The 25,266-nt window shown below is 44.2% G+C and overlaps 1 protein-coding gene across 1 annotated transcript in view; it reads left to right on the top strand.

Annotated features, from left to right (window-relative positions):
- The first annotated feature begins 615 nt into the window (after positions 1–615).
- LOC122677796 (myosin regulatory light chain 2, smooth muscle major isoform-like) overlaps positions 616–25,266 on the top strand; it is a 48,693-nt gene continuing 24,042 nt past the window's right edge. The window contains exon 1 of the mRNA XM_043878057.1: positions 616–657. Coding sequence (XP_043733992.1) covers positions 631–657 — 27 coding nt within the window. The 5' untranslated portion in view covers positions 616–630. The remainder of the gene's footprint in view (positions 658–25,266) is intronic.

Raw genomic sequence — 25,266 nt, 5'->3', positions numbered from 1 at the left:
CTGGAGTCCATGCTCTGCAACAAGAGAAGCCGCCACATTGAGAAGCCTGCACACCACAACTAGAGAGTAGCCCTTGCTTCCTGCAACTAGAGAAAAGCCTGTGCATCAGTGAAGACCCAGCACAGCCAAAAATAAATAAATAAGGAAAGGATTAAAATACAAAATACAGAGCTGATGATGTCACTTTCCATGGCTCTTGGATAAAATCCAAACTCCTTACCATGACCTGCCAGGCTGTGTCCAGTATGGCTCCTGGCCACCCCTCCTGGCTTTTCCCCCGGCCTTTGTGCAGCTCACACCAACACCACGACTTGCTCTTGGGTCCTTAAACATGACAAACGCCTTCCCACTCAGGGCCCTGCCACTTGCTGCTTCCCCTGCTGGGAGTGCTTGGCTTTGTGAACACTTTCTTCAGGTTTCAGTTTAAATGTCATGTCCTCAGGAAGCCTTCATTGTCTTCTTTTTCAGGTCTCATCACCCCCTTAGATGCTCAAGGCTCCCTGAACTTCACATTGGCCATCTCTTCATCAACTGCAATTACCTAATGGTCTGGGTCTTTCCAGGATGAGCATGTGGCTTCCCTGAGGGTCAGAAGACCAGGGGCAGGCCTGGGCCTGTGTGGTTCCCAGCATGCACCTGACGTGCTGCGGGCGCCCGGTGAGTACTAAAGAATGAGCCAATGACATTCTCAACCTTTCCTTCCAAGTTGGCCCTTGTTCCCTTTCATATGCGTCATGTTTCACCTAAGCTGCTTCATACTCGGTGCAGCCGCTGTGCCTCTGCTCCTTCTGGTGCTCCAGTCCAACACCCTGCCACTTCTTCCTTCCCGTCCATGACCTGTCAGTCACTCCAGGCTCTGCTCTGGCCTCCACTGGCCAGGAAGCCTCCCTTCTGCACGCTAAGAGTTGCAGAGCCCTTATTTTTTCTTGCCATCCTGTTCTATTTCTCCTCCAAGAGAGGAGGTCAAGAATCCTTGACCTTAGCTCCACGCAGGCAGAGACCAAGTCCTTTTTTTCCAGGACTCTCCCCAGAACTGATCAGCTCAGGGCACGAGAGATGCACATGAAGGTGTATTGAGTCAGCTGAAGCCCCATTCTGCCGTCTCTGTCTCTCCTGGTCTTTTAGGTTCTCCTGGGAGGCACCCCAACCCCCACCCATTCCTTACCACCTCTGCTTATACCACCCGAGAGCAGCTTCTCACCCACTAGAACCTATGAGTGAGTTTGCTTGTGAGAAAGCACAGGAAGTAGAAATAGCTTTGGAGTCAGAGAAATCTGGACTAAAATCCTATTTCTGTCAGGTTGACCCACATGAAATTGCCATGTCTCGATCCCAAACTATTGAAAACAACAGATCCATGGGTTCAACGTGATCGTTCAGGCAACTGGCCTGAACTTTTGGAGACGTAGTTTCTTCATCTGTGAAAAGGGAATCGAACCATATTTACAGGGTGGGGGGATAGGGTGGGGAGGAGAAAATGGAGTGTGGCATTGTGGGTAAGAGCTTGAGTTCTGCAGCGAAGTTTGAACCCTAGATCCCACTGTCTTATTGGGGTTTCTAATTGCAAACAACTAAGTTCATTATAGTTGGTTTAAGCAGAGAGGAATTTATTACAGGATGTCAGCCAACTTGCAGAATCTCTGGAGGGTCCCAGGAATGAGGCCTGACAAAACCATGAGTGCATTTTTAGTGAAAACATCACTACCCTGTCACTCAGTCCCTATGGCATTCTGGGCTGGAAGCCAGAGGCTCCGTCAGTTCTGTCCCTAAAGTCCTAGCTGCCTCTGCCACTGCCCTGGTCACATGACCAATCCTCTCTGAATCCAGGTTTCATATCAGTGTGCACCTGGGTCACATGCCTACTTTAGAGCCACAAAGCCGTCTGAGGATGAGACTCTTCTTCCTGGAGAATGTTGTATTCAAAATGCAGGAAACAGCCTAGATGTAGGGAGGGTCTTCAGCAATGGCAGCTATTTGCTACTGTTTTTTTTTTTTTTAAATTGGAGCTTTCTTGGTGGCTCAGGTGGTAAAGAATCCACCTGCGATGCAGGAGACCTGGGTTGGGAAGATCCCCTGGAGGAGGGCATGGCTATCCATTCCAGTATTCTTGCCTGGAGGATCCCTTGGACAGAGGAGCCTGATGGGCTGCAGTCCATGGAGCCACAAAGAGTAGGACCAGACTGAGCGACTAACATACACACGCACACAGTTGTTTTACAATGTTGTGTTAGTTTCCGCTGTAGAATGAAGTGAATCAGCAATATGTGTACGTATATGCCCTCTCTCCCTACCTCCCATCATCCCATCCATCTAGGTCACCGCAAAGCACTGACCTGAGCTCCCTCCACTATATAGCAGATTCCCAGTCGCTATCTGCGTTACACATGGCAGTGCCCATGCGGCAATTCCAGCTCATCCCATCCCTCTTCCCCACCCCGTGTCCACACATCCGTTCTTCACGTCTGCATCTCTATTCCTGCCCTGCAAATAGGTTCATCTATACCATTTTTCTAGGTTCCATATAAATGCATTAATATACGATATTCGTTTTTCTTTTCTGACTTCACTCTGTATGACACACTCTAGGTCTATCCATGTTTCTACAAGTGACCCAATTTCATTCCTTTTTATTGTTGAGTGATATTCCATTGTATATATGTACCACATCTTCTTGATCCATTCACCTGTCAATGGGCATTTAGGTGCTTCCGTGTCCTTGCTATTGTAAATGCATGCTAAGTTGCTTCAGTTGTGTCTGACTCTTTGTGACCCAATGGACCGTAGCCCGCCAGGCTCCTTTGTCCATGGGATTTTCCAGACAGGAATACTGGAGTGGTTGCCATTTCCTCCTCCATGGGGATCTTCCTGACCCAGAGATTGAACCCAAGTCTCTTATGTCTCCTGCATTGGCAGGCAGATTCTTTACCACTAGCGCCACCTGGGAAGCCTGCTATTGTAAATAGCTACACTAAATTTTGGGGTGCCTGTATCTTTTTGAATTATGATTTTCTCAGAGAATATGTCCAGGAATCAGATTGCTGGGTCATATGGTTGTTATTGTTCAGTCGCTAAATCATATGGACTGCAGCATGGCAGGCTTCCCTGTCCTTCACTATTTTCCAGAGTTTGCTCAAACTCATGTCCACTGATTTGGTGATGCCTTCCAACCATCTAATTCTCTGTCGCCCACTTCTCCTCCTGCCCTCAATCTTTCCCAGCATCAGGGTCTTTTCCAATGAGTCTCAGGTCATATGGTAGCTCTATTTTTATTCTTTTAGGGAATCTCCACACTGTTTTCCATAGTGGCTGCATCTGCTACTGCTTGTTACTAGCTTTGTGATCTCAGGCAGGTAACTCATTCTCTCTGAGCCTCAGGTTTTTTCTTCTGCAACGTGGTGATAGTAGTAATATGTACTTCATAGGGTTATTGCAAGGATTAAATGCACTGATTTCTAAAAAGAGTTCTTAGATGAAAACCTGGCATATAGTATACTCCTAGTAGATGAGAGCTAGAATTATTATTTTATTATTATTAATGGTTTGAGACTCTCATCATGGCCTAGTGTGGAAAAGGTACTCTTTAAATGTCTTTTCAGTGCAAAGCCTGGGCAGAGGTGCTGGTGTTCAGAATTCCCCCCGGCCAGCCCAGAGCACTGCAGACATGTAGGATCAATGGTGTGTTGGAACTGATCTGTACTAGCTGACTGTTAACTTTTTAGGAATTTTACACGCTGGTTAATGATAATACTGGTAGCTAGAAATTCACCACTGTGGGAGAATTTACACCATAGAAATTGGTAAAGTCTGCAAATTGGGGCTCTCTTTCCCCTAGAAAATGGCAATTTCATATTCACATGGTTAGCATTCATCAGCAGAGCACAGGCTAGAACACAGGGTAGGAGGTGTACAGAGTGCCTAGCACTGTGGCATCTCTACTGGTCCTTTTACATGATGTCCTTCTCCCGAGTTAGCAGATTCTTAGCATCAACTCTATTTTCCAGATACCAGGACGTGTAGATGAACCGAATCCCTGGATTCTTGGCTTTTTCAGGTTCCTAGCAGACAGTGAGTCCTTTGAGGATGGCCCCAGCACCCAGCACTAGCATGTGGTAGTGCAGGAGACATTTGCAGAATGGCTAAATGGATGAGATTCCCTTCCCCACACTGCTTAACAACATTTTTTCTTGCTTCCTGATGCTCTTAGAAATGCATCATCACTCCTGTTTTCCTTCTTGGTGCCCTTCTGCCAAGTGGATCATGGAAGAAGGACAAGTGGTGAGGTTTGGGGAGAGGGGAGGGCCACTCGAATGTTGGTGAACCTCCTAAACAGGGGAAGGTGGGGGACTGCCTCCCACTTTGGAAACATTCCGCTGATTGCTCTGCACAGCTCAGCAGGCTGCCTTGGCTTAGTAGGAAAAGGAGGGAGAGGCAAACACCCTTCATTTTAATTAAAGCCAACTTTACATTGTTATTCCATTTGCCTGTGTTATTGCACGAGCTTACAATAAAGTTATATGGCGCCCTCAGGGCGCCTTGAGCTGCGTGATAGAATGTATCCAAGTTCAGCACTCCAGGACTGTGCTTGGCTTCTCTGCAGGGTGAACCCGAGCCAGCCCCTGGTCCTCTCTGGGGCTCCAAGCCATTGTTTGAGCTCAGATCTGTCAGCAGTGCCTGTATTTATATTTCATTCATTTGAAAAACATTTATTGAGTACTTTCCATGCACCCAGCAATTGACTAGGTGCCGAATCTACCCCTGGCATATTGTTGCACACCCTGCCCCCGCCCCTCCGCAAGAGAATACATACTCAGTCTCCAGGACCTGGCCTGATCCATCCCTCTCCAGCATCACGGAGCTCCATGTGGTCACCCCCACCCTCACCCGTGAATGCTTATTCTGGTCTTTCTTCTTTTGCTCAGAGGAGGCATCAGAGACTGAGCTGAACAATCCTTCCTATTTAGCAGTTCCCTAAGTCCCTTCATATCTAGCATCTTGTCTGGTTCTCACGATACTCCTATTCAGATTCTTTAAGGCTCAGTGCAAATGCCACCTCCTCCCTGAAGCCTCCCCTCCTCACTCCTTTCCCTAGACCTTTTTGTTGCTCTCTTTGCCCTCCTTTCATGGATCTCATCACAAGTTTTTCAACTTTTAAAATTAAAGCTGATTTTAGATAGAGTGAGATGTATAGATATTAAGTGTGATTGGATGAGTAGGTATATACCTATGTAAACACCACCTGAATCAAGACATAGAACATTTCTATCATTCCCAGAAAGTTCCCTCAGGATTCTTCCCAATCAATTCCACCCTCCAGAGGCAACCAGTTTTCTGAATTTTAACACTACTGATGAGTTTTTGCCTGAATGTCATGTAAAGTGAGTTTAACAGTATGTATTCTTTTATGTCTGTTTTCTCTTGCTCAGCATAATGTTTTTAAGCTTCTTCCATGTTGTTGGTGGATTAGTTGTTTGTTCTTTGTGATTGCTGAGTTGTATTCCATTTTACAGAGATACCACTTTTTTGTTTATTCATTTTCTTGGATTGGCTATGGTTTGAAGCCATTATGAATACAACTGCTATAAACATTTCTTGTATAAGAAAAACGGGCACATGTCTTCATTTCTCTGGGATAAATACCTAAGGCTGGAATTGTCAGGTCATAGAGTGGATATGTTTTTAACTTTTTATGAAACTATCAAAGAGTTTTTCTACATGGTTGTATCATTTTACAGTCCCTCCAGCAATGTATGAGCATTTTAGTTGCTCCACATTCTTGCCAACATTTGCTATTGTCAGACTTTTTTCATTTTAGCTATTCTATGAGGTTTGTAGTTGTACCACTTTATAATTTTTAACTTGTGTTTACACATGCTTAAGATATTGAGTACTTTTTAATGCATTTATTGATTATTTGTATATCTTTCTTTATGAAGTGACTATTTAGCATATGCCAGTTTTTATTGGTTGGGCTTCCCTCGTGGCTCAGAGGGTAAAGCGTCTATCCGCCATATGGGAGACCTCAGTTTGACCCCTGGATCAGGAAGATCCCTTGGAGAAGGAAATGGTAACCTACTCAAGTATTCTTGCCTGGAGAATCCCGTGGATGGAGGAGCTTGGTAGGTTACAGTCCACGGGGTCACAAAGAGTTGGATACGACTGAGAAACTTGATTTTCTTTCTTTATTGGTTTGTCATTTTATTATTAAGAATTTCTTATATATACTGAATACAAGTAATAGGCAAGCTATATTGAGTTTCATAATATCTTTGATGAACAAAAGTCTAATTTGTCAATTTTTAATTTTATGGTTGGCGCTTTTTGTGTCTTGAGAAATTTTTTCCCAGTCCAAAGTCACAAATATATTCCATGTTTTCTTCTAAAAGTTTTGTAGTTTTAGCTTTTAAATTTAGGTCTATAATCAATTTTTAACTTTCCTTTTTTTTTGGTATGAAGTGAGGTAGTGGTTGAAGTTTGATTTTTCCCATATGTATATACAATTGTCCTAACTATTGTTGAAGAGACTTTCCTTTCCCTATTGGATTGACTTGGTCAAAAGTCAACTGATATGTATATGGATCTATTCTGGGTTCTATGCTGTTTCCAATCTATTTGTCTACTTATGCCTGTTCCAACTTTTCTTGATTACTGTAGTTTTTTGGTAACCTTTGAAGTCAAGTAGTCTTAAGTCTTCTGTGTTCTTCTTTTACAAAATTGTTTTGGCTGTTCTACATCATTGTTTTTCCTAAAAATTCTTCAAATAAGCTGTTGTTATTTTGATTGGCATTGTATTGAATATATCAGTTTACTTGGGGGACAGCTCAACAATATTAAGCCAACCAATCCATAAAAATGGTGGACCTCTCCATTTCTTTAGGACTTCTTAAATTTCTTTCAGGAACATATTTTAGTTTTCTGTGTAGAGGTCTTACACATGTTTTGCTAAATTTACCTGTTTTTTTAAATGTTATTTTAAATGAAATTAAAAATTTTTTATTTTCTAATTGTTCATCACATATATTACATATAATTGGTTTTTAATATTTACCTTGTATCTTGTGTTCTTGCTAAAGTCATTTGTTAGATCTAATACATTTTAATAGTCTTTATTATTTTTGATAATCAGAATTATGTCATCTGTAAATAAAGACAACTGTACTTTTGCTTTTGAAATATTTATGCCTTCTATTTCTTTTCTTCCCTATTGCACTAAGATCACAGTATAGTGTTGAAGAGCAATGCTGAGAATGGCATCCTTACCTTATTATTTTTTAAAAATTTATTTTAATGTATTTAAATTTTTAATTTTATATTGCAGTATAGTTGAATTTTTTTGCATTTGTTTTCCATGGGGATGGTCTTGATCCCTGTCTCCTGTACAATGTCATGAGCCTCTGTCCATAGTTCATCAGGCACTCTGTCTATCAGATCTAGTCCCTTAAATCTATTTCTCACTTCCACTATATAGTCATAAGGGATTTGATTTAGGTCATACCTGAATGGTCTAGTGGTTTTCCCTACTTTCTTCAATTTAAGTCTGAATTTGGCAATAAGGAGTTCATGATCTGAGCCACAGTCAGCTCCCAGTCTTGTTTTTGCTGACTGTATAGAGCTTTTCCATCTTTGGCTGCAAAGAATATAATCAATCTGATTTTGGTGTTGGTCATCTGGTGATGTCCATGTGTAGAGTCTTCTCTTGTGTTGTGGAAAGAGGGTGTTTGCTATGACCAGTGCGTTCTCTTGGCAAAACTCTGTTAGCCTTTGCCCTGCTTCATTCCGTACTCCAAGGCCAAATTGCCTGTTACTCCAGGTGTTTCTTGACTTCCTACTTTTGCATTCCAGTCCCCTATAATGAAAAGGACACCATTTTGGGGTGTTAGTTCTAAAAGATCTTGTAGGTTTTCATAGAACCATTCAACTTCAGCTTCTTTAGTGTTATTGGTTGGGGCATAGACTTGGATTACCGTGATATTGAATGGTTTGCCTTGGAAATGAACAGAGATCATTCTGTCATTTTTGAGATTGCATCCAAGTACTGCATTTCAGACTCTTTTGTTGACCATGATGGCTACTCCATTTCTTCTAAGGGATTAATGCCCGCAGTAGTAGATATAATGGTCATCTGAGTTAAATTCACCCATTCCAGTTCATTTTAGTTCGCTGATTCCTAAAATATTGACATTCACTCTTGCCATCTCCTGTTTGACCACTTCCCATTTGCCTTGATTCGTGGACCTAACATTCCAGGTTCCTATGCAAAATTGCTCTTTACAGCATCGGACCTTCCTTCTATTACCAGTCACATCCACAACTGGGTATTGTTTTTGCTTTGGCTCCTTCCCTTCATTCTTTCTGGAGTTATTTCTCCACTGATCTCCAGTAGCATATTGGGCACCTACTGACCTGTGGAGTTCCTCTTTCAGTGTCCTATCATTTTGCCTTTTCATACTGTTCATGGGGTTCTCAAGGCAAGAATACTGAAGTGGTTTGCCATTCCCTTCTCCAGTGGACCACATTCTGTCAGACCTCTCCACCATGACCAGTCCATCTTGGGTGGCCCCACACAGCATGGCTTAGTTTCATTGAGTTAGACAAGGCTGTGGTCCTGTGATCAGATTGGCTAGTTTTCTGTGATTATGGTTTCAGTGTGTCTGCCCTTTGATGCCCTCTTGCAACACCTACTGTCTTACTTGGATTTCTCTTAGCTTGGATGTGGGGTATCTCTTTATGGCTGCTCCTTACCTTGGATGAGGGGTATCTCCTCACGGCAGCCCCTCCTGACCTTGAAAGTGGAGTAGTTCCCCTCGGTCCTCCTGCGCCCGCACAGCAAAATGCAAAAAGGCAAAATGGTTGTCTGAGGAGGCCTTACAAACAGCTGTGAAAAGAAGAGAAGCGAAAAGCAAAGGAGAAAAGGAAAGATATTCCCATTTGAATGCAGAGTTCCAAAGAATAGCAAGGAGAAATAAGAAAGCCTTCCTCAGTGATCAATGCAAAGAAATAGAGGAAAACAACAGAATGGGAAAGACTAGAGATCTCTTCAAGAAAATTAGAGATACCAAGGGAATATTCCATGCAAAGATGGGTTCGATAAAGGATAGAAATGGTATGGACCTAACAGAAGCAGAAGATATTAAAAAGAGGCAGCAAGAATACACAGAAGAACTATACAAAAAAGATCTTCATGACCCAGATAATCACGATGGTGTGATCACTCACCTAGAACCAGACATCCTGGAATGTGAAGTCAAGTGGGCCTTAGAAAGCATCACTATGAACAAAGCTAGTGGAAGTGGTAGAACTCCAGTTGAGCTATTTCAAATCCTGAAAGATGATGCTGTGAAGGCGCTGCACTCAATATGCCAGCAAATCTGGAAAACTCGGCAGTGGCCACAGGACTGGAAGAGGTCAGTTTTCATTCCAATCCCAAAGAAAGGCAATGCCAAAGAATGCTCAAACTAATGCACAATTGCACTCATCTCACACGCTAGTAAAGTAATGCTCAAAATTCTCCAAGCTAGGCTTTAGCAATACGTGATCCATGAACTTTCAGATGTTCAAGCTGGTTTTAGAAAAGGCAGAGGAACCAGAGATCAAATTGCCAACATCCGCTGGATCCTCAAAAAAGCAAGAGAGTTCCAGAAAAACATCTATTTCTGCTTTATTGAGTATGCCAAAGTCTTTGACTGTGTGGATCACAATAAACTGTAGAAAATTCTAAAAGAGATGGGAATACCAGACCACCTGACCTTTCTCTTGAGAAACCTGTGTGCAGTTCAGGAAGCAACAGTTAGAACGGTACATGGAACAACAGACTGGTTCCAAATAAGAAAAGGAGTACATCAAGGCTGTATATTGTCACCCTGCTTGTTTTACTTATATGCAGAGTACATCATGAGAAACACTGGGCTGGAAGAAGCACAAGCTGGAATCAAGATTGCTGGGAGAAATATCAATCACCTCAGATATGCAGATGACACCACCCTTATGAAAGAAAGTGAAGAAGAGCTAAAGAGCCTCTGGCTGAAAGTGAAAGAGGAGAGTGAAAAAGTTGGCTTAAAGCTCAGCATTCAGAAAACTAAGATCATGGCATCCGGTCCCATCACTTCATGGGAAATAGATGGGGAGACAGTGGAAATAGTGTCAGACTTTATTTTTCTGAGCTCCAAAATCACTGCAGATGGTGATTGCAGCCATGAAATTAAAAGAGGCTCACTCCTTGGAAGGAAAGTTACAACCAACCTAGATAGCATATTAAAAAGCAGAGACATTACTTTGCCAGCAAAGATCCGTCTAGTCAAGGCTATGGTTTTTCCAGTGGTCATGTATGGATGTGAGAGTTGGACTGTGAAGAAAGCTGAGCACTGAAATTTGATGCTTTTGAACGGTGGTGTTGGAGAAGACTCTTGAGAGTCCCTTGGACTGCAAGGAGATCCAACCAGTCCATCCTAAAGGAGAGCAGTCCTGGGTGTTCATTGGAAGGACTGATGCTGAAGCTGAAACTCCAGTACTTTGGCCACCTCATGCAAAGAGTTGACTCATTGGAAAAGACCCTGATGTTTGGAGGGATTGGGGGGAGGAGGAGAAGGGGGCAACAGAGGATGTGGTGGCTGGATGGCATCACCAACTCGATGGGCATGAGTTTGAGTAAACTCTGGGAGTTGGTGATGGACAGGGAAGCCTGGTGTGCTGCAGTTGATGGGGTCGCAAAGAGTTGGACAGGACTGAGCGACTGAACTGAACTGAGCTGATGGTTGAATTACAAGGTTGTGTTAGTTTCAGGTGTACAACAGAGTGATTCAGTTATACACATACATGTATCTTTCTTTTTCAGATTTTTTTCCCTTTTAGATTATTCCAGAATATTGAATAGAGTTTCTTGTGCTATATACAGTAGGTTCCTATTGAATATCTATTTAATATATAGTATATGTTACTCCCAAACTCTTAATTTATCTCTCTCTCCCAGGTTCCCCCTCTGGTAATGTAAGTTTGTTTTCAAAGTCTGTGAGTCTATTTCTGTTTTGTAAATAAATTCATTTATATCTTTTTCTTCTTCTTTTTTTTTTTTAGATTCCACATATTAAGTGATATGATACAATATTTGTCTTTTTCTATCTGACTTTCAGTACTTCCCAGGTGGCGCTAATGGTGAAGAACCTGCCTGCCAATGCAGGAGACATAAGAGATGAGGATTCGATCCCTGGGTTGGAAAAATCTCTTGGAGAAGGGAAAGACTACTCACTCTAGTATTCTTGCCTGGAGAATCCCATGGACAGAGGAGCCTGGTGGGCTACAGTCCACAGTGTCACAGAGTCGGACATGACTGAAGCGACTTAGCATGCATGCATGCATCTGACTTACTTAACATTGTATGATAATCTCTTGGCCTATTCATGTTGCTGAAATAATGTTTGCCTTATTCTTGATCTCGGGGGAAAAGGACTTAATGTTTCATTATTAAGTATGATGTTAGTTGTCGATTTTTCACAGATGTCCTTTTATTAGATTGAGAAAGTTTTCTTCTATTTCTAGATTTCTGAATTTTTATTACAAATGAGTATTGAATTTCATCAAATGGCTTTTCAGCATTTATTGAGATGATTTTATGCTTTGTTGTGTTAATGTGGAGAACTGCCTCTGCCAACTTGATGTATATATATACATATATACATGAATTTGGTTGTTTGATTTGATAATGATTTGTTAAAGATTTTTGTGAGTGATATTGGTCTGTAATTTATTTTTCTTATAATGTCCTTGTCTTAAACCAGGTATCAGGATTATACTAATCTTATATAATGAATTCCTCCTACATTTTCAGGAAGAGTTTTGTTGTTCAGTCACTCAGTCATGTCCAACTCTTTGCGACCCCATCAACTGCAGCACACCAGGCTTCCCTGTCCATCACCATGTTCCAAAGTTTGCTCAAACTCATGTCCATTGAGTTGGTGATGCTCTCCAGCCATCTCATCCTCTGTCGTCCCCTTCTCCTCCTGTGTTCAATCTTTCCCAGCATCAGGGTCTTTTCTAATGAAGTATTGGAGCTTCAGCTTCAGCATCAGTTCTTCCAATGAATATTCAGGGCTGATTTCCTTTAGGATTGACTGGTTTGATCTCCTTGCATTCCAAGGGACTCTCTAGAGTCTTCTCCAACACCACAGTTCAAAAGTGTCAAATTGTTTATTCATTCATTGTTTAGGAGAATTTGCCATTGGAAACATCTGAAGCCATTTGTGAGAATTTTAAAAAATTATGAGTTCAATTTCTTTACGGCTATAAGGCTATCAAGATTTTCTGTTTCCTCTCGTGTCAGCACTGACAATTTGTGTCTTTTAAGGAATTTGTTTGTTTCATCTAAGTTGTTGGATTAATCAGCATTAAGTTGTTCATAGTATTCCCTTATATCATTTTAATGTCTGTAAGATCTCTAAGTGATATCTTTTATTTCTGATATTGGCAGTTTATGACTTCTATTCTTCTTGGTCAGTCTAGCTAGGGGCTCATCGATTTTATTAACCACTTCAAAGAGCAAGATTTTTATTTCAATGGTTTTTCTTTATTGTTTGTTTTCTGTTTCAATCTATTCCATTCTTATCTATACTATTTCTTTCCTCTACTTACTTTGCTCTTTTTCTGGATTCTCAAGATGGAAACTTAGATCATTGATTTTATTTTTCTATTTTGGCTGCCCTGGGTCTTTGTTGCAGCACACAGGCTTTCTCTAGCTTCGGAGCCGGGGCTCTAGTGCGCACGGGCTCAGTACTTGAGAAGAGGGGGATCATTAGTTGTGATGCTCAGGCTTAGTTGCCCTGCGGCATGTGGGGTCTTAGCTCCGGAACCAGGGATCGAACCTGCATCCCTGGCATTGGAAGGTGGATTCTCAACCACTGGACCACCAGGGATGTCCCAGATTATTGATTTTAAGTCATTCTTCTTTTAAAACGACATTTAAAAGGATAGAATTTTCTCTAAGCACTGATTTAGCCTCTTTCTACAAATTTTATGTTGTATTTTCATCATCATTCAGTGTTCATGCTTTCTTTCCACTCAGGTCTGTGCTTAATTATCAGTTTCTCAGAGTCTTTCACGATCAATTCATATAATCCATGTCACCCCTACCAGTCTTTTATCCATACCTTAAATTTTTTTCATTACATATGATATACTACAATATGTTAACATATTATATTACACATATGTATAATATATATGATATAATTTTATGTGATAGTTTATTTATTCACTTTTTTATTATCTGCCTTCTCTACTAAGCTTCTTCAAAGCAGGGGCTATTTATTTTGCTCCCTGATGTAGCCCAAGACTTTAAAAGAGATTCAAAAATATTTGTTGAATGAAGGAATAAATACATTATTTAAAACCCTGTACAAATATCCTCATCACAGAAGTCCTACTTGATAGCCTTCTCTAATTCTCAGGCAAGTTCACCTCACTTGTATGTAACCTTTTTATACTTGCTTACACTTTGTCACTGGTTATAACTGTAGCATTATTGTCTGTCTCTTCCACTGAACACCTGCCCAAGAGCCAGGACTATGTCTCTATTCACCACTGCCCAATATACGGCCTGAGACAGAAGAGATTAGCAAATGTTTAGAAATAAATAATGGAGTGTCATCAATCATTCCTGCCTTGCAAATGAGCACTGAGCTAGACTTGTTTGTTAGAGCAAAAACCTCCTCATGAATCTGGGTGATTTGAACTAGGGAAAGCTTTTCAGTCTGTAGGATGATGTTGCTTGTCTGTGATCTGGGCAATGAAGCAAGTCTGAATAGTTTTTAATATAAGTATGTCCATGCAATATTTGGCATATATAAATACAGAAAGCTATTTGTTTATCTGAAATTCAAGTTTAACTGGATATTCTATTTTATCTGGCAAACTTAATCCACGAGTTTGTAAGTATACATAGCTTTGAAGCCTTCTGGGAAAGGTGATGCTTTTGTTATGGCTTAGATTGGGCAAGGGCCTAGGGGCCTGGAAATGGAATTGGCCTGAGAGCCTACTAGTCGAGGGCCCCCACTTTACAGACCGCCGCCCGGAGACTGGAAGGATGTGGCCAAGTTCACACAGCGGGAGGCTGAGGGGGCGCCAAAGGGGAGGCTGGAACTCGGGCCCCCAGCTCCAGCCACGGCTCCCTCCTGGGCCAGCAGCTCTGTGCTCTGGGCTGATGGGGCGGCTCAGGTTCCCATTCCCCTGCCCCTGACCTGCCCTTGGCCAGCTTCAGAGGGGGGTCTGAGGACGAAATGTGATCCTGCCATAAAATCTATACCAAACCAACTCTTCTCACAGCCCACCCGCCCGCCTCAAAGGGGGGTACCTAATCCCCATTTATGGGGCCGAGCAGCTGGGCCTGGCCCGAGTCTTTGAACGTGAGCATGGGGTGCCCTGGGTCAGCCCAGCCTTGGCCAGGGGAACCTGAGAGTGAGGGCATCTAGGGAGGCCATGCAAGTTGAGGGGCCAGCCTGTCAAGTACGGGTGAGAATATAAAGTCAGAGGGCTAAAGATGGAGGGCCAACGTGGACACATCTTTCCAAGTGTGTGTGGGGAGCCTGGGCTCTTGTCCAACAGCTGAGAAGATACTGGGGGGTTTAAAGCAGAGAGCAATACGATCCTAATAGCAAGATGGCTTGGAGACCCCTTAGTTACAGATTCTGGAGGTTAATTCAGATGGAATGATGTCAGTTCTGACTCTGAGAGTGGTGGCCAGTGGAGAGATTGAAAGGATACCATTTAGATGTCAGGAAGTTGTAATGGGACAACTGGGCCATGGTGGGGGGTTCCTGAATGATGCCAGTTTTCTGGTTTGGGTGATGTGGTAGGTGGACGTACTGACACAAAAGAGGAGCCTTAGAGAAGGTGCAGGAAGAAGCTGAGTTCCCTTGGGTGTGCTGAGTAGGAGGGGCCTGTGTAGACCCCAGCAAAGATGCCAGAAGGTAGATGTGAGCCTGGGGTCTGGGAACAGAGCTGGGATGTGGAGATCAGGTTAGGCATCATCAGCCAAAGGACCTTGACACTATTACTGAGGGAAGAGTGAAAAGAGAGGCGATCCCAGGAATGCCAACAGGAAGACCTGGGTAGAAGCAGAGAAACCCACAGAGGAGATGGTAGGCCACACCATCGGGTAGAAGGAAAACCAGAGAAAGGAAGGTCGTGGGAGCCAAGGAGACAGTCAGTGCTCTGAGAGTCCTGCAGGTAGAGCCTTCGTTGGATTGAGCAGTGGACTCATGTTGGTTCTGGGGGGTGTGCTGATTTGCCAAGGAATGGGAGGCAAGGGCATGTAAACACTGAGTGTAGACAACTCTCCAAAGATGATTGGTTGTGAAGAGATCTGGGAGGTGTTTGGGCAGAAGGGTGTAGTCACTGCAGGAGAGTGTGGGCTTGAAGGAGAGATTGTTTCTGAGATTCTTAAGGATGTTCAACTGCTAATGGGAAGGCGGAAGTAGAAAAAGAGAGGCAGAAGGATGCCTTTCATTCTTTCCCAAATGTCAGACCTACATTATCTTCCAGACCTGGGACGCCTACACAGATACACACCAGAAGCAGTTTCATGTCATGTACTCAGCTTTACTGGATGTGACACTGCTATTTCCTCTCCTATCTTATCTTTTAAAATTGCTGGTCACAGCACCCCGAATTGAATTTGTGATCCTTGAATGGTTCACTGTGGTCAGTCTGAGAAATCCCGAAATAGAAGTTATGGGCAGAGAAGAGAGAATGGGGAGGGGTGATCTCTCTAGTGGCGAGGGCAAGGATCCAGAGGGGAGGCTGGGCTTCCCCTGGGGAGGGACTTAATCTGTTATTCTGGTAGGAGAAAAGGAGATGAAAGTGGGAGGAGGCACAGGTAAATATGCGGGTTTTCTGGCTGAAAGTTGATGGCTTTTGTTTTCTCCTCGAAGGTCACCTGTGGAAAGGGCAGGGGAAGGAAGAGAAAGGTTGGAGGTTCTGAGGAGAGGGGAAAGATTTGAACAGCTACTGGGGGAAGCAGAAGGACCAGGGCAACAGCTTTGAGTCCTGATGGAGGTGGGCAGCCAGGAATTTATAGTGGTACTGATTTTCTGGGAGTCTTAGTGAAGCCAATGCAAAAGAGTTCCTTCTTTGATTGGGGTCAGGTAAGTCTTGCCATGGAACAAGGGTGGAGATTTCTTAGCTGAGTGAATGAATGAGGAAATAGCTCAATGAACACATTTGTCAATTCAACAAATATGTGATGAGCACCCACTATGTGCCAGGTGAGTGCCAGTATGTCCTACTATGTTCTAGGAGGGGAATACAGAGGTGACAAGGCAGAATTCTTGCCCCATTGGAAGCAAAATGTGCACTGGACCCTTTAGACTTCATGAGACTTTCCTGAGGGTTTCCTCCTTTCCTTCCTTCCCTCTTTTTCTCTCTCTTTCTTAAGGTGGCAAGCCCAGTCCAGTGAAAAATGCGGAGAGATGGCCATCATCTTGCCATGTCCCTGTTTGTGTTCATTTCAGCCCAAGATGAAGGAGTCAGGAAGCCTGGTCCTCATTTTAAGCAGCTCAGAAATGCAAAGCCACTTCTTCCAGGTCACACAGCACATCAGCAGAGCAGCTAAGAAGGGGAAGGGCTGAATTTCCCACTCCCAGCGCTGATCTGCTCCTGCTGTCTGTGTGGCGCTGTCTCTACAAACCTTGATGTAGGTAGGATGGTGGGGTGGGAAGTGGCGGTTTGGATTTCAGTTTTCTGGAGGGAAACCTTAACAAGCTTTTCTTTTCTCGTTTCCCTGAAGTAGAGCAAACAGGGATTGCCTCAAAAGGAAGTAGGTCCAATGAGTATCAGTTGGAAGCATGGCCTTTCTTGGGGAATGTCTGCCATCAGTGGAAGGTTTTGGTGTGTGTTCAGGACCCAGAACCCCCACCCCCATACGGACACCAGAGAAGATATGGGAAGTGGTGAATCAGTATTCGTTAAAGACACACATTAAGAGGTACAGATGCTTGTGCAAACACGAATTTACAAGTTTTTATTCAGACTCACAAGTATGGACATATAGTTACATGTATAGGTATACTTGCAAATACACTCATATTCACATTTAAGTGCTTACCCATTCATTTATACACATACACACACTTCCAAGAGGACATACCCGTTTTAAACAAGCACACATATGCGCATATTTGGGGCATATTCAAATGCACATAGCTTAGGGGTATATTCTCATGTGTATACATGTGTTTGCACATGAATGCACACACACACACACACACACACACACAACAAAGAATCGAATCTAAAAGTTCTCAGTGAAGGTTGTGTGCTGTGAATTTACACTCCCCCAGCCCCTCTCCATCAGTCTCATTTCCATCTGGGCCTTCACCAGGGATCACATGCTCTCTCTTCCCTCCCCACCTTTGCAGGGGCTGTTTCTTCTCCTAGAATATCTCTCACTGCTGCCTCTGCCACTCCTCACCTTTCAGCCAAGTGTATCTATCCCTTCCTCTGGGACCCCTGCCTGGGCATCCACTTGGCATTTTCTATGCCTCCTTTCATAACACTCAGCCTCTTTTGTTCTAACTGCTCGCCTGTTTCCCCCAGACTGTCAGCTGTTTAGTTCATGACTGTACATAGGAAGGCCTTAACAAATATAGGTTGCCTGAATAATAACCACTGTATGGAGTGCTTAGCTATGCCAGGAACTGGAGTAGGTGGGTACAGGTATTAACTTTGTATTACTGATGGCATTTTATAGGGGAGAAAAGGGAGGCATCGTAAGTGTCAAAGCTGGGATTTGAACCCAGGGCGGACTCTTTCTACTCCCAAGTGTTTCTCTGATTCCTCTTTTCCCCAGAAGTCTGCACGTGGAGACCCACCCACTAGTTCATCCTTATCCTGCACTTCTTCCCAGGGACTTCCCACCTCCTTGGCCGAGGGCCTTGAGGTCCCTGTATTCATATCTCAGGGGTGCCAGCCCCGGTGTGGCATCGGGCTGGGGCTGAGCAAAGTCTTCCGGGGGAGGAGCAGAAGGGAACAGGTTTGCGGGGATGTGGAGGTGGGGGTGCAGCTGGGGGCGGAGTTATTTAGCCGATCCAAAGCGAACTCCCGTGGGGAGAAAGCTCTTTTAGAGCCCACGCCCGGCCGAAGCGCCTGGGGTCAGCGCTGTCCCCTGGGCTGGAAGCAGGGCGTGGGGTCCCCATGGGCAGTGCGCGCAGCTGGGCCGGGGGCGCCGGGGGATGAGCGGAACCGGCGGCGGGCCGAGATCAGGGCTCCCGGCGTGGGGCGGGCGGCTGGCCGGCCGGCCGGGTGGCGAAATGTCTTTTCCAGATTAGGGGCCCAGCCCGTGCTGTTGACACAGTCGTAAGTTTTAATGAGAAATTTTGAGTATTTGCGTGGGAGACGCCGCCTCTGTGTGCACAGATGCCGCGGGCTGGCGGCGCGGGGGGCCGGGCCTCCCGGGGGCGCCGCTGCCACAGGCCCGGCACGGATTCCTTTCAGGCAAAGGGGAAACATTTAAACTCTCTCACCTTTGAACTGCCAGGGACTCTGTTTACCTTGGCTGCCCGACTGGCAGTTTTACAGATATTAAATACCGTCCTGAGGGTGATCTGGGGCCTCCCTCCATCCCCACGCCCCGCCTGGGGCTGGCCTGGGCGCGGGGAGGTCCTGGGCACCCATCCTCACGGGGGTCACTGGGGTGGCTTCCCAGGCACACGGCTTTCCGAGGGGTTGCGAGCCCCTCTCTGCAGATGGCTTTCTGTATTTTGTGCTGGGGAGACGCCCCGGGGCTCTCCCTTCTCATCCACTCCCCAGCCCATTCATCTCTTAATTCGATTTTCTGTGTCAGGGCCAGAGCGATGTGGAGGAGACGCAGGGCTGTCTGGGGCCGGCTCACACTTTCTTGATCTCTGTGTCTAGAAAGGGGATGTCTCAAGTGTAGGCGCCTCCCAGGCAGGACCCAGGTTGCCTGGCTCTCATCTTCTCAGGGGACAGTGGAGACCCCTCTGCCTAAAGAGCCCTGCAGGACCGAGGAGGGCTCTGCTTGAGCCCCAGGCTTCAGCCCTGGCGGTCAGAGGGCTCCCTGCAGAGGAGCAAGCCATGTTGATTTTACGGAGAAGGCTGCTATGCACATTTCACTGCTGATTTATTGGTTTTTAACTAGATCCTTATGCTGGGCTAAAAAAGCCATCTTGCACTTTGCAAGGCTCTGCTGACTGCTGCCGAAAATGACACACAGGGGCTCCTCCTGCCCCCACCCACTCCACCAAAAGGGCGGTGGTGGAGGTGTGAGCCTGGAGTCCTGTTTTGAGCAGGGAGCCTCAGCCTCCAGCCACTGACCACCTGCGGTGTACGCTCGGGTGAGTGTGTTTGTGTGAAGAATTTATGGACTTGAAGGGAGGGACTGGGAGAGGCGGAGGTCCCAGATTGAGCCCTGGAACATACTGCCCGTCTCTTCTCCCCCAGGGCTCACAGAGCACTTGTCATACATTTTGATGAACTCCGGAGTCAGGTGAACCTAGGCTGACAGCTTGGTTATTGTCCCAGCTGTGTGATTTGGGAAAGTTAACTAACCTCTCTGACTCCTGATTCATCATCTTTGGAGTGTGTATAACTCTGATCTAGGATGTGGGGATCATGTGAAATATTGTATGAGTGGCATTAATCCAGCATCCAGCACACAGAGGGGACTTACTGATTAGATTCCCTCTTGAATTCTTCCTCTCAACCCTGGCTGGTCACTCCCAGTAAAGGGGAAATTCTTTAACACAGTGGGTGGGTGAGTCACACTGCTTCCCAGTACTATGTGCAGTTCTTCATGAGTCACATGGAAAATTATATACTAATGTAGACCACCAGTTTATAAATCATAAAGCACTTTTAACCTATTAGCTCATCAAATCCTCATAGACATTCTATGAAAGAAGAGATGGGATAAAAGGAAGTAGCAAAGTCATTTGACCCAGACAGATAAAGGGATTTTATCATAGAACCATAATTTGAACCCAGGGCAGACAACTTCTAGCCTAGAGTGCTTTCCTTGACAACAGCTGCCTCTCCTGTTACTCAACATTGCTTCTCTTCTTAGGGAGAATGGCTTCAGGAAAAGGAGGCTTTTATTAGGTAGAGGGATCTTAGGTACACAGATGGGATATTTACAGACTTGGGAGCAAAGGAGACCCACATGACACCCGCCTGTAGGAGAGGCCAGCCTTGGAAGAGCAACGAAAGCAGGGTGGGCACAGTGAAGACAGGTCTGATTGAGACCCCCAGAACTCAAGGAGCTGGAGGAGGACGCTGGCCGCATCTGCAGAATCCATCAGGCAGCTTGATGGGTCGCCGTTAAACAAAGATGGGATAAGGTTACATGTGTTTTCCGTGGGAGTCGGCTCCAATTTCAGCCTGATGATTTAGTCAGGTGTAAGCATGAAGTTTCCAATTTAGAGAAATAAATCTCCAGTGATTTTATTATCCCCTGTTTTACCCTGACACCCAACTTCACCCCGGCCCCCTGTCAAAGCCCTCATGATGTGTTTATATAGGGCGCACTGTAATTGATTGGCGTGCAATAGAACATGACACAGAAAATGTGGCCTTCCCCACCAGGCCCAACTCTGGGAGCTTCCATATTTCATCATCCCTCGGGCCTAATCTCAGGCCCCCACTCACAGTGGCCGCAAATTCCTGGGATTCTAAGTTGTCTGGGAATAGGAGGACAGGGCTAAGGAGTCCAGTCAGGCACCCCAAGGCGGGCTCAGAAGGAGTTTTGACTTGGAGATGTGGGATGAAGGACAAAGAAAGGGACATCTGCACTGGATAGAGGCTCTTTTGGGATGGTCTGTCTCCTGACCTCAGAGGTCCTGCCTTTTCTGAGAGCTGCTGAAATGAATCTTCTGTGACTCTGAGGCTTGGTAATTCTACAGTTCTATACTTCTGAGATGGTCAAATTCAGATAATCTTTTATTTCAGTCTATGACTCTGTGGTCTTAGATTTATGAGTCTATGACAATAATAAGTAATACATGTAAATACTATTGTATACTATGATAATATTTTCCATAAATATGAATACAAATGTAGATGTGGATTTGAACACTGATATCAGTGCTAAAACTAATAATTCCGGTGTTATTTATCATAGGGTTTCAATATGCCCGGCATATTAGGTACATTATGCATAAGGTACCTTATGCAATTCTTTTTTTTTTTTTTTTTTTATTAGTTGGAGGCTAATTACTTCACAACATTTCAGTGGGTTTTGTCATACATTGATATGAATCAGCCATAGAGTTACACGTATTCCCCATCCTGATCCCCCCTCCCACCTCCCTCTCCACCCGATTCCTCTGGGTCTTCCCAGTGCACCAGGCCCGAGCACTTGTCTCATGCATCCCACCTGGGCTGGTGATCTGTTTCACCATAGATAATATACATGCTGTTCTTTCGAAACATCCCACCCTCACCTTCTCCCACAGAGTTCAAAAGTCTGTTCTGTACTTCTGTGTCTCTTTTTCTGTTTTGCATATAGGGTTATTGTTACCATCTTTCTAAATTCCATATATATGTGTTAGTACACTGTAATGTTCTTTATCTTTCTGGCTTACTTCACTCTGTATAATGGGCTCCAGTTTCATCCATCTCATTAGAACTGGTTCAAATGAATTCTTTTTAACGGCTGAGTAATATTCCATGGTGTATATGTACCACAGCTTCCTTATCCATTCATCTGCTGATGGGCATCTAGGTTGCTTGCAATTCTTTCATTTAGTTTCCCCAGCAACTCTGTAGGAAGACATTGTGATCTCTGTCTTACACATGATGCCATTGAAGATCAGAGAGGATAATAAGTTGTTCAAGTCTATACTGTTGGTCTCTATTTTTTAAGATTCTGGGATTTTAGTATTCTTACCTACAAAGCAGCCAAGATAAGAGGAAAAGCAAACAGACATGGGGTGAGAAGCAATTCCAACCTCGTGGGTTGCTGTCAGATATGTGCCTTATAAGTGCCCAGTGTTCGCACAGCTGTCCCTGACGCTGTCTTCAGTCCTTGAAGAGGTATCAAGGTAGAGAATCCCCAAGATTTGGGATAGAGAATGAGGGCCCAACCTTCACCTAATCCAGATGATGGAGGAGTTCACTTCTGATTTCTCTAGAATCGTATCATTTCTGCATCTGAAGGAAAGAGTCATTAGCCCAGCCTCTCAACTAGGATCTAGGTTCTTCCCGTGATGGAGGTGGGGCGCCTATTTTCTATTTGTGCTTCTTTAGGATGGGAAGTTTCTACCTCTGAATGAGCTGAAACATGTTTTCCCGTAGCTTTGATTTAGGGATCCTAACTCCTGCCTGTAGCTCAGTTCAGTTCAGTCGATCAGTTGTGTCCAACTCTTTACGACCCCATGGACCACAGCATGCCAGGCCTCCCTGTCCATCACCAACTCTCAGAGTTTACTCAAACTCATGTTCACTGAGTCGGTGATACCATCCAACCATCTCATCCTCTGTCGTCCCCTTCTCCTCCTGCTTTCAATCTTTCCCAGCATCAGGGTCTTTTCAAATGAGTTGGTTCTTCACATCAGGTGGCCAAAGTATTGGAGTTTCAGCTTCAACATCTGTCCTTCCAATGAATCCCCAGGACTGATCTCCTTTAGGATGGACTGGTTGGATCTCCTTGCAGTCCAAGGGACTCTCAAGAGTCTTCTCCAACACCACAGTTCAAAAGCATCAATTCTTTGGCGCTCAGCTCTCTTTATAGTCCAACTTTCATGTCCATACATGACTACCAGGGAAACCATAGCCTTGACTAGATGGACCTTTGTTGGTAAAATAATGTCTCTGCTTTTTAATATGCTGTCTAGGTTGGTCATAACTTTCCTTCTAAAGAGTAAGGGTCTTTTACTTTCATGGCTGCAATCGCCATCTGCAGTGATTTTGGAGCCCCCCAAAATAAAGTTTGCCACTGTTTCCACTGTTTCCCCATCTATTTGCCATGAAGTGATGGGACCGGATGCCATGATCTTAGTTTTCTGAATGTTGAGCTTTAAGCCAACTTTTTCAGTCTCCTCTTTCACTTCCATCAAGAGGCTCTTTTAGTTCTTCTTCACTTTCTTCCATAAAGGTGGTGTCATCTGCATATCTGAGGTTATTGATATTTCTCCCGGCAATCTTGATTCCAGCTTGTGTGTGTAGGGCCACAAGTAAATCTACTTCTTCTACTCAATGACTTTGGAGATTTTGAAACATAGTAAGTGAAATCTGTCTACTGACTTATCTACTCATCCATCCATCCATCCCCCCATCATCTATTAATCATACACTTGACTATCTATCCATTTCTTCATCATTCACCTATTCACTCATTCATTTTTCACTCATCATGCATCCATCAATCAATACATTAATGCTTCCCTCTTTTTTTCTATTTCTTCATCTCTCTGTTCATCTACCACTACTGTAATAGCCATCCAATATTCATCTATTCATTTCTCCATTTACTTGACTCATTCATTCATTCATCCATTGAGGGACAATCACTCAAATGGCACTTCTCAGGCACTCTGGGGAGGACACAAAGATGAATATGCTCTCAGTAACCTTGCAAGAGAAACTAGGCTCTCATCTACAAAGTTTGCTCATTTCAAGGTATCAACAGTGTAGATGTTGATCAATAGTTTTAGCAGTTTATACATCAGCATTGTATAAATGCTGAGGGGTTCAGGCCCTAAGCACAACTAGGGGTCAGGTTAGAGAGGGACCAAAGTGAATGTGCTATTCAGATTTGGCTTCCTGCATATTATTTTCTTGACTTTATAAGCTGGTTTCTCAGATGGGATCCCTCCACTGGACCAACCCTGAAGTTTTGTAGTGATTCCATTCATTCATTCATTGGTTCAATAAATATTTTTTGAGCATTATTATCTATTTCTTCAGATATGGTGGTGAATAACAGATCTTTATATATCATTTAATATAGGAAGCAGATGATAAACAAGTAAACAAATAAGTGCCCAATATAATAATTTCAAATAGTAATAAGTGCCATTTTAAAAAAAAGAGCAGAAAAGGACAGAGCAGGAAGGAAGGTGCTATTTTAGATAGGAAGACTGGAAGACTTCTGTGAGAAGGTGACATTTGGGCAAAGATAGGAATTGTTGGGGATTCCTAGGGATGGAGGCCCCTGTTCTTGGCTTCCTGTTTCCACTGGAGAAAGGGAAATATATGCACCAGGACTGGAATCATGGGAGCCTTGGGCCCTTAGTTGGAGAAAGAAAGATGCAAGGAGCAGAGCTGGGACCTCCCTGGTGGTCCAGTGGTTAAGAATCCACCTGCCAGCACAGGGGACATAGGTTTGATCTCTGGTCCAGGAAAATTCCACCAGCCTTGGGGCAACTAACCCTGTGTGCCAGCGTCTGAGCCAGTGCTCTAGTTCGCAAAGCCACAACTACTGAAGCTCACATATCTAGATCCTATGTTTCACAACGAGAAGCTGCTGCAGAGAGAAGCCTGTGCACTGCAATGAAGAGTAGCCCCTACTCACCACAACTAAAGAAAGACCCAGTGCAGCCAAAAATAAACAAATAAATAAATCTTCCAAAAAAAAAAGATGAGTCTTAGAATCCCCAAGGGGCCAGGAGAGGGAGAGGGCCAAGGCAAAATCAGTGCCTTTTCTTTGGGCCGAGAAGAGAGAATGATGTACTCAGCATAAAATGAGAGATGAATGGAGACAGTTGTAGGCTCAGAGTCCAGACACCTGGTCTCTAACCCTAGTCTCTGGTTTGCTGTGGTACCTAGGAAAATCCCTTCCACTCTTGAGATCCTTACTGTAAATTGAGAAGTTTAAACTAGATGATGCTTGTGAATCCTTCTAGTTAGAACATGCTTGATTTGCACTGATATAAAATAGGCTGGAATTTCAGCAAGAGGGAAGCAGGTAAGATATCAAATGCAACTTCCACTAAAACAGTTTACCTACTTGTGGGAGTACAGTTTGCTTTCTAGAAACCTGGTAGCCAGACACACGGATCTGTTCTGGGCCCAGATGGGATTTAGGCCTCAGGGAATTAATTATATATGATCATTTATATCACCTGATGTGAACAGCCAATTCACTGGAAAAGACCCTGATGCTGGGAAGATTGAAGGCAGATGGAGAAGAGGACAACAGAGGATGATATGGCTGGATGGTATCACTGATGCAATGGACATGAACTTAGGCAAACTCTGGGAGATGGTGAGGGACAGGGAGGTCTGGCGTGCTGCATTCCATGGGGTCATAAAGAGTTGGACACGATTGGG

This window comes from Cervus elaphus, chromosome 20 (assembly GCF_910594005.1).
Source record: "Cervus elaphus chromosome 20, mCerEla1.1, whole genome shotgun sequence".
Classification (NCBI taxonomy): Eukaryota; Metazoa; Chordata; class Mammalia; order Artiodactyla; family Cervidae; genus Cervus; species Cervus elaphus.
Note: the sequence above shows the minus strand (reverse complement) of the source record. Positions and strands in the feature narration are given on the sequence as shown.